General features: G+C 44.1%; 1 protein-coding gene across 3 annotated transcripts in view; it reads left to right on the top strand.

The window, feature by feature from the left end:
• The first annotated feature begins 8,177 nt into the window (after positions 1-8,177).
• Positions 8,178-14,105, top strand: part of MAN2A1 (mannosidase alpha class 2A member 1) — a 172,199-nt gene continuing 166,271 nt past the window's right edge. For all 3 annotated transcript variants that reach the window (XM_045998993.1, XM_045998994.1, XM_045998992.1), the window contains exon 1: positions 8,178-8,601. In XM_045998993.1, the coding sequence (XP_045854949.1) occupies positions 8,467-8,601 (135 nt within the window). In that variant the 5' untranslated portion in view covers positions 8,178-8,466. The remainder of the gene's footprint in view (positions 8,602-14,105) is intronic.

The raw sequence follows: 14,105 nt of genomic DNA, 5'->3' as shown, positions 1-14,105 counted from the left end.
TCTTTATAAAGAAAAATCACTTCTTGTCCCTTGTCTAGAGAGTGTCTGGCCACTCATGTAGAAAACATTTCATCAGATTTCATAATATCGCCCCAGGGTAAGACCTGAAGCAAGCAGGAGAGTGGAGCATGCCCTTCTTATTTACTCTGGGGTAGTAAGAAATCTGCCTCTCATCCAGAACACCTCATGTGCTTATTCAAGTTAAAATGAATAAAGACAAACGTTAAAAACACAACACTAGGGGCGCCTGGGTGACTCAGTCAACTGAGCATCTGACTCTTGATTTTGGCTTAGGTCATGGTCTCAGGGTTGTGAGACAGAGTCCCATGTCGGGCTCTGCACTCAGCTGGGATTCTCTGCTGAGATTCTCTTTCACTCTCACTCCATCCCTCCCTGATTGCTTGCATGCTCTGAAATAAATAAAATCTTTTTATTTATTTATTTTATTTATTTTTTTTAAATCTTTTTAAAAAATCCCACAACACTAGATATTTCAGAGAAGAGATAAGAACACAAATAAGTCTAGACCATGAAGTAAATAGTTATTAAACAAATACCTGGTTATATTTGAAGAAATAGAGATAGTGTTTGAGCTTCTTTGTGTAAAATGAGTAGAATTTTGCTGGTGGACAAGGCTGCTGAAAAGTATTCTAAACATAAAGAATTGTACCGAGGAACTGAGGTACACCTTTGTTCAAGTTGTTATAAAATTTGTCTTTTCTTCAAGGTACTTTATTTCCCTATATCACAAAATTGTCATATTGTATTAATCTCATTAGAATAAGATACTCTACTGCCATCTTCCAGAAGATAGTTCTAGTAACTACGCAAATTGACAATATCAGCGATACACACAGAACCTCTTAGGGATGGTCTGTGCATGGTCTGGTACTATCATATGCAGTGGCCCTGTCTTCTTGTCTCAACAGGAAGAAAGCAAGTTGTTCAGCATGATTAGCATGAGGACTGTGTGTGAAAGTTCGGGGGTGGGGGGATAGCGTGGATGAAGGGCAGAGATCAGAATTTGAAGAAACTTAGGGTTCATACTACTGTGATTAGAATTACATCTGAAAGTGCTGGGAAACTACTGATAGATTTTAGGCAAGAATGTGTGGCTGACATTTTCACACACCTAGAACACAGAGCATTGAAAAAGTGGTGACAGTAGGATAAGATTAGTTAGGAGACCTGGTAAGAGACCAGAAGACCACAGGAGTTCTATGATAGGAAAGAATAGGGAGGAGGCTGATTTCTTTGGCCTCAGAGGGACAGGGTGGGTGGGTGGGTGGGGGTCTTCTTCCTGTCCAGAGTGATTCTCTCTTCCAGAGCTATTGGCCCCATCACTGTACCTTCTTCTCTACTACCTTGATCTTTCACTTAACTCTTTCCTCTGTCTTCAATCTCTCTCTCCACTTGTTCCAATGTGGCCAGTTTTGGTTGCCCTAATATACTAAAGTCTTGATTCTGCTCACCCTGTTTTTCTGCATGAAAATTAGAACAGCTTTATTCACTCTTCAGTTTAGGAAAATACCACCCTTCTAACAAGTGGTTGAATAGTCTGTAAGCTGCAGTGTGGTAGCAAACAGAACCACAAGGATCACTACTGAAGCTACTAGGTTGGCTGACCACACTTCCAGAGATCCAGTCAGTAAGATGACAATATGCTCAACTGGATTAATGTAACTTATTACATAGACACTAAAAATAATGTCAGCACAGTGTCACCTTCCTATAGCTCTAATCCCACAGGACAATATTGAACTGGAAGGACCTAATGAAAGAGACAGGAGAGACGGATTGATCTGTTCCTGAGAGGCCCTCTAAACTATAGCCCAACAATTTCTAGACTTACACAGAGCTTGAAGCTATAATTGAAGTGCGGCGGAGGAAGAGGGAAAGTCCTATGCTCTACTTTAACTAGGGAGCTTAATGAGAAATGGTTTGATAGAAGTCTGTTGCTCATAGGAAGCTTATCTCTCTTTGGTCCTGGAGGTATTGTAGGGCATTCCACCAAGACTGATCAGATATGCCTGTCTGGCTTACATAGACACATGGAAGATCAGGTGTTGGTGAGGCTGTACCCCCAAAACTCCACCTCTGACCTTTTATATACTGAAGTAAGAATTATTTTCAGGAGTTTAGGGCACCTATGAGATTACCTAACTAACTGTACTGATTGATTGTAGGCGCTTGGACCAAATATTTTCCATTCATCTTAGGCCACAGCAGATGAAAGTGACCATGACCATGACCATGACGTCTAGCAAGATGGTCAGGCTAACTTGAAGGATAAATTGTAAAAAGGCTCCCCAACCAGAGCCAACATAACTAAGTATGTCTCAGGTGTTGTTGAGACTGACCTGAGAAAGCCACACTGTTTTCTCCCTAAGGTAGAAGATAATTGTTCCACCTTTCCTGATTCATTAATCTAAGAGCAGTGATAGGTGTTAGCATTTGAATATATTCTCCCTTGACTGGCCAGCGGGAGGTCTAGGGCACATGATTGTCTATAATCACTTGCATTAGCGATTTTACACTGGTTTATGTTTGTCGGGCAAGTATAGGTCTGATGCCCACATATGTACTATTAGGAGTTTAAGTGTCATTTATGACAACAAGGGTGGGTCAGTTTTGTGTCCCTTACAGTGGACAAATTCTTTGATTAGAGTGAAATAATTTCCTGCAAAGTAGGCTACAGTGCTGCTTCTGAAGAGGACAATCTGGCTATGAGAGCCAACCAGCCTAGCCCTTCGTTATGGACTATTCCTGGTGAACTAGGTCTCCTGTAGTGACTTCGGCAATGGCATTTTGCTGACATGGGGATCAAGGTTTAATTCTTCAGTGTCTGAAGGAAAAGCTGTTAAGATTTTTTCAGTAGGATCCAGAGGGAATGAGAGATGCAGCAATCAGTGAAATTCAGCAGTGGCTTTGGTCTGGAAAAAGCATACAAGAGAACTTTTTTTCTTAGACAAGAGGGAGAGGCCACAGGGGACTGACAAGAATACCAGGCTAGGGGTGAACCATATTAATATCCAGAAAATTAATCTTGTTCTGTCATTTCAGGTAGAAGTCACCCACCTGAAGCAGCAACAGTCCTTAGTTTAAGGTCTAAAAATTAAGGATCTAAGTCCTAACATCTAGGAGTCTAGGATTTAAGTTAAGACTGGGTATTCAAGGTTACAAAGTCATTCTGAGATGATAGGCCAGGATTGGTATCCTCTAAGTGAGAGCCAAGAGAGGCTTAATGATTCTTTCCCCAACCCCTGACTTCCCAGGGTTTAGAGTGTTCCTCTCCTACTAGCTGGGCTGTTCATTTCCTTCCATAGCCACATGATTGGTATGACCAGTCTCTGCAGCAATCACTTTATTCTTTTTTCCAACTGATATCGTTTCTAACCCATAGCACTTGCTTGGATTCACTTCTCAGTGGTTTTTTGTTTGTTTTGTTTTGTATAGCTCATACCATCCCAGAATTGTCCTGCCCTCCCCTAAATGGGGACCTGCCAGGACCTCTTTAGAGTTATCATCTCATACTCATGGCTTTCTTCTGAGCTCTAGTTCAAATATATCTTACTAAGGCATCTGAAATATCTGCTACTTCCAGTTCATCAGGTCCAATTAGCATAATGTTGTCATAATGAACAACCAAAATGAACCAATGTGATGTTTTGTGGAATGTCAAGATGATCAACATTTCTGTAGACTATATTAAGGAGAATTGATGTGTCCCTGCACTAACAATGTGAACGTATACTATTGGCTCTGTAAAGTAATAGCCAACTGCTTCTGGTGGTTTTTATAAATAAGTATAGAGAAGATGGCATTAGCTAAATCAGTAGCTGTATAACAAGTAGCAGGGGCTGTGTTAATTTGTTCCAGCAAAAATACTGTGCCTGGAACAGCAGCCCCAGCCAGAATTACCTCCTGGTTAAGTTCACAGTAATCCACATTTTTCAAGATCCATGTGACTTATGCAGCGGCCAAACTGGTGAGTTAAATGGGAATGTGATAGTTATCACCACCCCTCCTTCTTCCAAGTCCTTTCTGGTGGTATTGTTTCTGGTTTATGATTTTGGAAGGCAGTGAAAGTTCCAGGAGCGTCCCACGTGGCTCCTTACTGCTATAATGACCTCCAACTCATGGGTTAAAAAGCCTATTTGGGGATACTGTTAGTTTTAGAATGGAGAAAATAACCACAAAGTTCATGTGTGGACCAAATGAACTAACAGAACCAACATGAGCTAAAACTTCATCTAAGTACTGACCAAGATTAACTGTGGTTGGAGCATAAAAGTAGCGTTTTGTATTCTTAGGGATTAGCATCAGTTCAGATCCAGTGTCTAGTAAACCTCAAAAGATCTGCATATTTCATTTTTTCCAGCACACTGTCACTCTAGTAGATAGCTACACAGCCCTTTGGGGAAGGCTTGGGCGAACATTTAAAATGGGTATTGTGGCAGTGGTACAAGTCCTTCCTTTTTTTTTTTTTTTTAAGAATTGGTAAAATTTTTTATTTTATGTAATGTTTTTAACCCATTAATATCTAAATATCATTTCCAAATATAAACGATATGAAACATTGAGATATTTTACTTTTTTTAAGGATTAAAAAATAGATGTTTATTATGACATTGTCCATAATGGCAGAAATCTGAACATGATCTGATGGTCCATCACTCATACTGCTGCTGAGATCTGTGCAAGGTCCTTCCTGAAGGAGACTCTCCTTCAGTCCAAGGGTTCTGGGTCTGTGAATTAGTTTAGGTCTGAATACCACATGAGGGTCTGTGATTGTCCACTCTGCTGACTAAAGTTAGATTTTACCTACCTGGGCTAGAGCTTTTGCTATTATAAATATCAAGCAGTAAAAGTTAGGTTGGCTATATCTATCTATCTATCTATCTAGGAATATATATATATTCCTAGGGCATCTCAATGAGGTAAGGCATCTTACTGTACATACCTGCTGCTCTTTAAGGCAAATGTACCCACGCCATATTTAGTGCTATGAGCTGCTTGTCCCCTGCTATTCTCAAGTCCTCTCATCTCCAGTGAAATCCAAAAGTCCATCTTATTGGTGGCATGCCCTGTAGTTATACATGGCCTACAGAGGTGATTTTCAAAGATGCATGTCTTCCTCTAATTTCTTTCTCAATTTTTCAGTGAAAGGAGTGTCCCTGGGCCTTTGATGGAATGCAGTTAAGGAAGGGTATGCAGGTCGTATATGGTAAATCCAGAATAACATTTCTCTAAATCTTTGGATTCCCCTTTCCACATGTCTGGGAAACTTGGGCACCTCGAACTCAAAAATGGGTCCAAGTTTCTATCAATCAACCAAGCAAGCTGTTAGAACCACCTTTAGCTGCGTAAGTTGAAACATATAATTAACAACATAATAATAAATTTGGCTCAATATAATGTTCTACTCCAGCCTCCATAGTCTAACACCTTTAGAAGCCATTCCCATACAATGTTCTCCAGTTCTCTATGTATCAACAAGGTAAATTACTTCTTCTGCCTATGTATCAATTTTGGTGTTTATTTCTTCCTTCACCATAGTGTGCACCTATCCCCCAGAAGCATGCTGAGATTTGACCCTAGTTAAGAGTATAATGGCAACGGAGGATGATTGTGGTGGGTTGTGAGGAGAATGTGAATTCCCTCTCAAGGCATTGTCCCAAGGTTTGTCACAAAGTTTTCAAGCAGAGGAAGCCCACCTTCTCAGACACTGGAGGGCAACCTACTTTCATTGGTAAGAGAGGCATAGAGTAACTTAATGGCTCAAGATTGCCAGTTTCATCTGGGTCCAACCCATTCTGAGTTTTGAAGCCCTATTATTTAATCATCAATATCCTAACTTTTACATGAGAAACTTGGGACATCTGTGAATTCAAAGCAAATTGTAATTCAGTAACCCCAAAATTAAAATTTTGTGTTCAATTTTCAGAAACACCATTTTTGTTGCTACAATAAGAGCCTCTTTTAGAATTGTTACAGAAGCTCTTTGGTTCTCGTGCCATAACTTTGATCTGTGCTTGTCATTCCTCTTTCTAGGTATTCAAAGGAACTCAAAAGAATCCATCTCACATCACAGTCCTTATAGTCACCTTACAGCCATAACAGTCAAGTGTCACTGTCACTTGCCCCCCACCCCAGGCACATGCTTCAACTGGTCCTTCAATCACAATCAGCCACAGGCCACTGATTAATTGGAAGGCCCTATGTGCCATGAATCACACACATCTCATTTCCATTTGGCAAAGAGTTCAGCACTGAGCTCAGGCCAAAAGCCCAATCAAACCAAATTCCTAACCCCATCTTCCCAAGGCTAGCTCTTGGGGTTACAGGTAAGGTTTAATAAAAATAAAAAAGCTTAGGCAAAAACCATTTTAAACTTTTAAACTATAACAGAATTAATGAGAGATTCACTAGTGGGAAGACAACCCCTCGAGAATATACAAATAGCAGTTATAAGGAGCTAACCTTATAACTAGCCCCTGAGCTGGTAACTAGAGTTCCCCAAGAAAGGTCCCCAACTCCTCCAGGCTTTATTGGAGAGGGAAGAGTCCTGTCACTGAATGGCAGAGAAGTAACGCCTGCAGAAATATGCTACTACAAAGCTTGTCTCTAGAGAGCCTGGAAAGATGTTCATGGGGTAGTGGCTCACCTTAGCGCCTCCACCACAGAAGCACTAGAGTTAGGGATGAGGGGGGAATCTTCTGACCTCCAAGCATTATTGGAGCTTGGCAGTGGAGAAAGCCAGGTACGCTGTAAGTGCCTGCCTACACGTACACCAAAACCAGCAAGAAAATCCCTTTTCTTCCTGCAATGTCTCTTCAGCGCCCTCTACTGACAAAGCTTCAGCGGTTGCGGGCAAAGGAAAACTTACTTAAAAGGGCTCAGATCCATTTTCACAGAGCAGTCAAAAAGGGCGGATTTGGAACAGCGCGGCAATAGAAAATAACCCGCACAAGCATCACTTCTTAGACTCCACTCCGAGACTCTGTAGCCAGCTGTCGTTTGGCAGTCTCCTTACCCTCAGGTTTCACCAAGAGGTCACCAAAAGCTCCCTGGTTCTCGTGCCATAAAAAGATGAGTCTGGGCAGAATGCAAAGCCCCTTTCTCCTCTATCTCTACAGCTCCTCACGGAGTTGCCGTCCCAGGCACGCCAGACCCGGGTCCTCAAGGACAGGAAACCTGGGCAGTGAAAAGGAAATGAGGAGAAAGCTCAGCCTCTGTAGAACCGAGGCTGCTGGCGCCTGAAGGCCTCTGAGGGCCTCACCTCCACCCCTGTTGCCTGCCAGTTCACAAAAGCCGTCTGAGGTCTTCTCTCCGCCTGGGCGCAGGAAGGCGGACGCGGGGCGGGCCCGATGGACGGCGCACTGCGATTGGGCGCCGGAGGCCCCGCCCCCATCCCGGCGCGTCGAGAGGGGGCGGGGCCAGCCGCCTGTTCGGCTTCGGGGCTGCGGGCGCCTATTGACCCAGCAGTCGCCTCGCCGGGGCTGTTTCCTCTTGCTCGTGGCGGGCGGTGTAGGAGCGCCGAGTGGCACTGGAGAACCGGCGCTTCCTTTCGCAGCTGCCGCCGCCATCTCCGCATTTACGGGGCGGGAAGGAGGGAGGGGACTCGGCTGCAGCTGGAGCGGGCTTCTCTCCGGGGACGCTCCTCTCCTTGCTCTCCTTTTCCTCCTCCGCGGGCCGCCGCCGCCCGCCCCCTGCGCCCTCCTCGCGCAGCCCGGGTCCGGGAGGAGAGAGGAAGGGGTGCCGGGGGGCGGGAGAGGACGGCGGGCGGGCGCGCGCTCGGAGGAAACTCCTGCGGTATCCGTTCGTCCCCTCGCCCAGGGTGCACCCCGGCCGGGCCTCGGCGGCGGCGGCGGCGCCGCCGGCAGCAGCAGGAAGGCGTTCTGGCGGGGGCGGTGCCGCGGGGGCGGGTCCGGCCGTCCCGGCGCTAAGTTGTGGGGCCCGGCTCCTCCCGACCCTGTTCCTTTCCCCTAGTCTGTTCGGACCTAGCTCCGTGCTGTCGACCCCAGAACCGCTGATCCCGCACCTCCTGGGTGAGGAGGACACGCTTGCCCTCGTCGAGAAAACTTTTCCTGCTGACTCGGTCGGGGTGGCGGTGGCAGGAAGTCCGGACAGCGACCTCTTCTCTGCCTGCCTTGCGCACCCTGCCGGGTGCGGGCGCTGAGCTTGAGATCAAGTTTGCGGGGGCCCCTTCCGGGCTGCAGGCGGATCCCGCCTTAGGAGGGACGCCCGACCCCCGGGAGGGCGGTGGGTCCGGGCGAAGGCCGGGGGCGTGTGGTGGCGCGGGAGGCAAGGTGCGGAGCGCGGTCGGGATCCGCACCCGCAGCCAGAAGCGCAGAGACCAGGCGCCTGGGAGCAGGGAGCCTCCGGCGGCCGCTTGCAGGAGTCCACAGTCCGCTTCCTTCTTCGGTGAGGACAGTGTCTTGGCCCCGAGTCTATCGAGGAAAAATGAAGTTAAGCCGCCAGTTCACCGTGTTCGGCAGCGCGATCTTCTGTGTGGTGATCTTCTCGCTCTACCTGATGCTGGACCGGGGTCACTTAGACTACCCCAAGAGCCCGCGCCGCGAGGGCTCTTTTCCCCAGGTAAGCGCCGGCGTGGGGCTCTGCGAGGGTAGGCGTGGGGGCCCGTAGTTCCTCGCTGCTTCGCGACCTCTCCCTCCTGCCGAGCTTCCGCGCCGGGGCAGGGCGAGGACGAACCGGAGGAGGATCCAAGCCTTCGCCAGCCGGGGCTCTGCAGCGTTCGGACGGCGACCCGGGAAGCCTCCTCCTCCCGGGCGGCCGAGTTAACAAAGTGCCGGGCAGCATGCGGTGGCGGGATCGCGCTCAGGAGGCAGTGGCCATGTTCCCGCACTCGCATTCGGGCCTGTTGGGATGGTCTCAGGCACCTGTCGGTTGGAGAGCAGCGCCGGGTTACCGCTGTTAGGCAGCCCCTCGGCCCACACTGGGTTATGCTGCATAGACCCCCCGAGCGCCCCCAGTCGCGGAAATTGATCAGACAGACCCTGTCGTCTGTTTTTTCACGCCACTGTCTCTCGAGAAATAAGCAAAAGTTTATTACGTGTTGCAGACCTCTTAAATATGAATCTGTAGGGTTGATTTTAGTGTCGTCATTCTTCAGCTATTACATAGGGTTTGTTTGGAGCAGACGTGGGAGCCCAGTAGGGAAGCGCGTGTTATACTCCAGCCGGAAGCTGTGGGGCGCTCAGTCCTGCGCCCAGTGGTCAAATTCTCCATCGAGTTGGGAAACCACCCGTCTTAAGTCTTTATATAAAGTTACTAAAAATAAGCAGAGACAGTCGGCTGTTTAGAAAGATGCTGTACCGCGTGTGCGATTTGTTTCAAGTTCTTTGCCCATGACCTGTACACTTCAGAAATTTTAGTAAATTTTTAGAAATTTTAGTAAAACTAAATTTTAGTAAAATTTAGTAAAAATTCATTCTCTAATGAATGAACCGGCAGAACTCAAAACCGTGACAAGCTGATCTAACAACTACTTGACTCAGACATATTGAACAAGCTGACGGGGTTTTTCTTTCTTTTGTGACAATCTAAGTGACCAAAGAGCATCCTTGCCATGTGTTCTTGTGATGTATTAAGGCAAAAGGCTTGAATTTAATTGAAATTAAACCAGTAACTTCACCAGAATTCTGAAAGGCGGGGGGGGGGGGGGGGGGCGGGGGGGGCGGGAACCCTCTTCGTGGATCCTGTCATCAGTACAGAGCCCTCGAAATATTTTGCAGGTGAAAGGTATTAAAAATATTGTAGATGCATGTCAAAATTAGAAAATACAGTGAGATAAGCACTATGGAATGTCTTTAAATCTTGACTCTAGAGTTTGTCCAGTGCGTTCCTGAGATTGAGTAAAAGTTTAAAATGGGACAAAGCCTCTGAAGCCATAGGAAAAGGAGTTCTAAGCCCTGCCTAACATGTATAATTTGGTGGCTAAACTTGCTGTGATTCCCTCCCCCACCCCATATAACATTTTCAGAATTTTCTTCATTACAGGTAAAATCATAAAAGCTGATATATTTTACTTAAGCTGTTATCTTGAATAATGTCCTTTGGCTTTGACATGATGATCACTTGGAAATGATTTATGCAAACATCTGGGGCTGGGGTTCTCTGGCAACCTTGACATTTTACTGTTTCTAAAGAAGTGAGTGACTCATTCAGTTACTGGGAAATCTTAAGCAAAGTTAATTCCAATATTTTAATATCCAGCCTTAGTCCTCCTCAGGGGGCTTAAGTTCTGGATAGAGCAGAGTGTGTTTGATGAAAAATGACAGTGGCTGCTGGAAGAGAAGGCTCTTGTCTGTTTTCTGTTTTGCCTGCAAGGGGAGAGGATTTGAAAGGTGGAGTTTTTTATGCTTAAAGTTGACATTCTCAGATTTTTAGGACTGGATTTTCGGTTCAGGAAGAAAGCACTTTTTTGCTGATTTAGTTTTGGAGAACCACTGAATCCCCAAACAGGTAGACAGAATAAGCACTCTGTAAACCTCTTACATGTCTGACATCAACATATGTGTCTTACAGGACAAACTCGATCCCCACCACCCACTAGATGAGGAAACTGAGGCACAGAGAGATTAACTTGCCCATGGTCACACAGCTAAAAGCTGAGATTTGAACAGATGGCCTTTGGAGTCTAGGCTTTTAGCCAGTATACTACACTCTTAGTAATTCTTTACCTACTTTTTAGGTCCCAGTCTGCCTGCAGAAATGATCTGATGTGGAAGATAGAGCATGTTGCTCTCTGGTTCCTTAGCTTATGACTTTCTTTTTTTTTTTTTGGTAAAGAAGTTTCATTATAAAGCTCTAACGAATGTGCTCCTTTTTCTGAAACGTTTAACGCTTGAGATTTATACCTCTCCCAGAACGTCTTGTTGCTCACTTTAGAGCTAAACACTGTAATGAAAACCATTATGCAGCACAGCATCCAGCCTTTTGAGTCAGTTTTAATTTTTTTCATTACTTCCAAATCCCATGTAAACCTTAATTTGATGAGAACACCGCACATAACAAAACTAGCTTGCAATATATTACATTTCTTTGGTCAATCTGAAGCAAGCTAGTCTATCACTATATATATCGTTTTTGGTGTCTAGTAGAATGATTTATCTAGAAAGGGATTGATTTCTGCTGAATTTTAGTTTAGGATTTAGGATTTTAGTTTCTTTAAGTTAATGTGGAACCTTCAGTAATGTACATGGTCTATCTGGTAAGCAAGATATGTTTTAAAGCCATCTTAGATGGAGAGCAATCTATTTGCTGTTACTCTGGCTTTCATTCTTTTCCCTTCCTTCTCCAATTCTGTGTTATTCACCACTTGACCAGACTCTGGGGTGGCAGTAGGCCCAACTCTAGGTGCTTCCATTTTTCCCACCCTGGAGGAACAGCCTACCTCTGACATAATCTTTGGAAGGCTTTTCCTTTTGCTCTTTGGGGAATTTCTTTGAGGCTTTGGAGGCAACAGGCAGCCTTGTCTGTTTATATTTCTGTGTCTATTTCAGGGCTCATAAATCTCAGCTAGAAAAATTAATAAACATTACACTGTAGTTGAGAGGCTGACCAGGGCCGAATTCCCTGAAGATGCTTTGAAGTAATATAAAAATTCGAATAGATGGAAAAGAAAGACATTGTTAAGGTCCTGAAATTCTTCATCATTTCTTATAAGCAGATTTCACAATTTGCTTACTGTCTACATTGTGTGTAATAGATCGCTTATTAATGTCTTCAGTTTGGATCTGGAGAATTAATAAATCAGATCTTGTATAACAATCAGTTTTTGAATAATTAGTGTAGACTATGACCATAAGGATTAATATTAACTCTTAGAAGTGTCTTCAGAGATTAGAACTCTGATAGAAAATGTGAAAGTGAAGTTTAGACTTCCTTGCCCAGATAACAATTATCAAACAAGAAAGTGAGACTGTCTTTAAGATATTTGATTAAAAGACTTTGGAATGTGGACTTTTATGCCTTTGGAATTTTTTTTTTTTTTAGAGGCGGGGAGGGATAGAAGAAGGGAGAGAATCTTAAGCAGGCTGCATGCCCAGTGTGGACCCTGATGCTGGGCTTGATCTCATGACCCCTGAGATCATGACCCAAGCCAAAATCAAGAGATGGTTGCTTAAGGGACTGTGCCACTCAGGCCTTTGGGATTTTAACTTTCATCGTGAATAAACACGTATAAAAATATGCTTAAATGTTTTACATCTCTAGTACTTTTTAAAGAGTCCATAGTTGATGGAACTTTAACAGCGGTGGCAAGCAGGCACTGAAGGAAGAATGCAAGAACATGGAAGCATCTGGAGAGGCTGGTCGACACCACCACCTCTTTCGGTCAGTCAGCAATTCTGCTGGAGCCCCCGCCCAGCATAAGCTCACTTCCTATACAGTAGCTGTGACAAGAGTACATCCATGCATCCAGTCTGAAGGCTTAAGTTTATTGAATTTGTTGTTCCCAGATCAGCACCACTCTCGGGGACTAAACAAATACTTTTGTTTGGGAGATGTTGCAATCCTAATTATCTGAAGGACATTTTCTCTCTGACTCATTAATTAGCAGTAAGGGGTATCTGCACTGTGGGCACATTGACTAAAATCGCCACTTTTTTGGTTGTTTTTACTTTAAGTCAGCTTTTGTATTTTGTGTTAAAACTTTGGCCTTTTTTGGACAGACTGGAGTAAGTGTTGAGATTTTTCCTAGTAGTAGTAGTTCAGTAGCAGCTGCTTATCCCTTGCTTGAGTTTTCATTTCCTCAGTGGTCTTAGTTTTACCTTGTTGTTCCCTCTTCCAGAGAGATCTTTAAGAAAATGTGAGGATATTCAACAGTTTGGGATAGGATCACTGGTTGCTGGATTGTAAAGGCCTTATCTACGCTTTTGTCCCGTTCTGTCTTGGTGGTCAAGTTTCAGGTTGCATCAGCTTTTACAATACACACAGCACTGAAGAGAGGAGGAAGAACTCCTAAAGAGTGGATTTTGCTTCTTTTTACAGTTGTGATTGGCAAGTTGATCAGGAACATGAAGTTAGACCATTTTGACTAAAATGGGTTTCTCTTTCAGTTGTAAACTTCAAGCCAAGCCGCTAATTTTGAGGTTGAAACCATGATGAGGTTCAAACAAATTTGAGGGTTGATTGTACTGAATGGTATTTACACTTAGTGTTTGAGAATTGCCAGATTTGCCTTATGATAGGCAGGAAATCATTTGCTTTGAATGGACTAAGTCTCCTGAGGTTGAACTGTAACTCTGTCGTGAGATAGTATATAAAATGTAATGTTATTTGTGCTTTTATGCAGACAAACTCATAGTTGGTATCTAGGAAATACTTTGTTGAAGTTGTAGATCTGACACACTGTTTTCTAAGTAAAAGATCAAATTCGAAGCACTTTAACTTAAAACTTTAATACTCTACCTTTGCCTCACAAACTCATAGCTATTGATATTTGGGGCTGGATAATTCTTTGGTGTAGGGGCCATCCTGTGAATTGTGGAATGCTTAGCAGCATCCCAGTTTCTACCAAGTATAAACCAGAAACACCTTTCTTCCTTCCTCTGGTTGTAGCAACCAAACAGGTCTACAGACATTGCTAAATCTTTTCTGGGTGGTGGGGAGGGGGGGATACACACCTGTTGAAAATCACTTGGCTGCAGTCTAGCCAAAGGCCTGTTCTTTATACCCCTGGCACTGCATTATATCATTTTGCATTTTAGGAAGGAATGATCAGAAGGCTTAGTTCTAATACTCAAAAGGATAACTAGCATTTTTTGGTGTATCCTTTCTCTGGATGCCTAAAAATGCACTTATGTTTGCAGGATTCTAAATTGCAGTATATTGGAGAAAATACAAGGGTAGATATTATGTTCATATGTAATTTAAAAAATAGAGGATTATTATAATGAAATTTCCTTTTTTAAAATTGAATATACTTATTCTGAGAAAAACTTCATGGCTAGGTGATAGTAAATAGATCATCTTTTACTTTTTGCTGGTTGAATTAGAGGTTGAAAGTAGTCCAGGTTTAGTCCCCTTATCTTTTAGCACAGAAGGAAAGACACACTGATCACTAATAAGGTAGTATA

This window comes from Meles meles, chromosome 3 (genome assembly GCF_922984935.1).
Source record: "Meles meles chromosome 3, mMelMel3.1 paternal haplotype, whole genome shotgun sequence".
Lineage (NCBI taxonomy): Eukaryota > Metazoa > Chordata > Mammalia > Carnivora > Mustelidae > Meles > Meles meles.
Note: the sequence above shows the minus strand (reverse complement) of the source record. Positions and strands in the feature narration are given on the sequence as shown.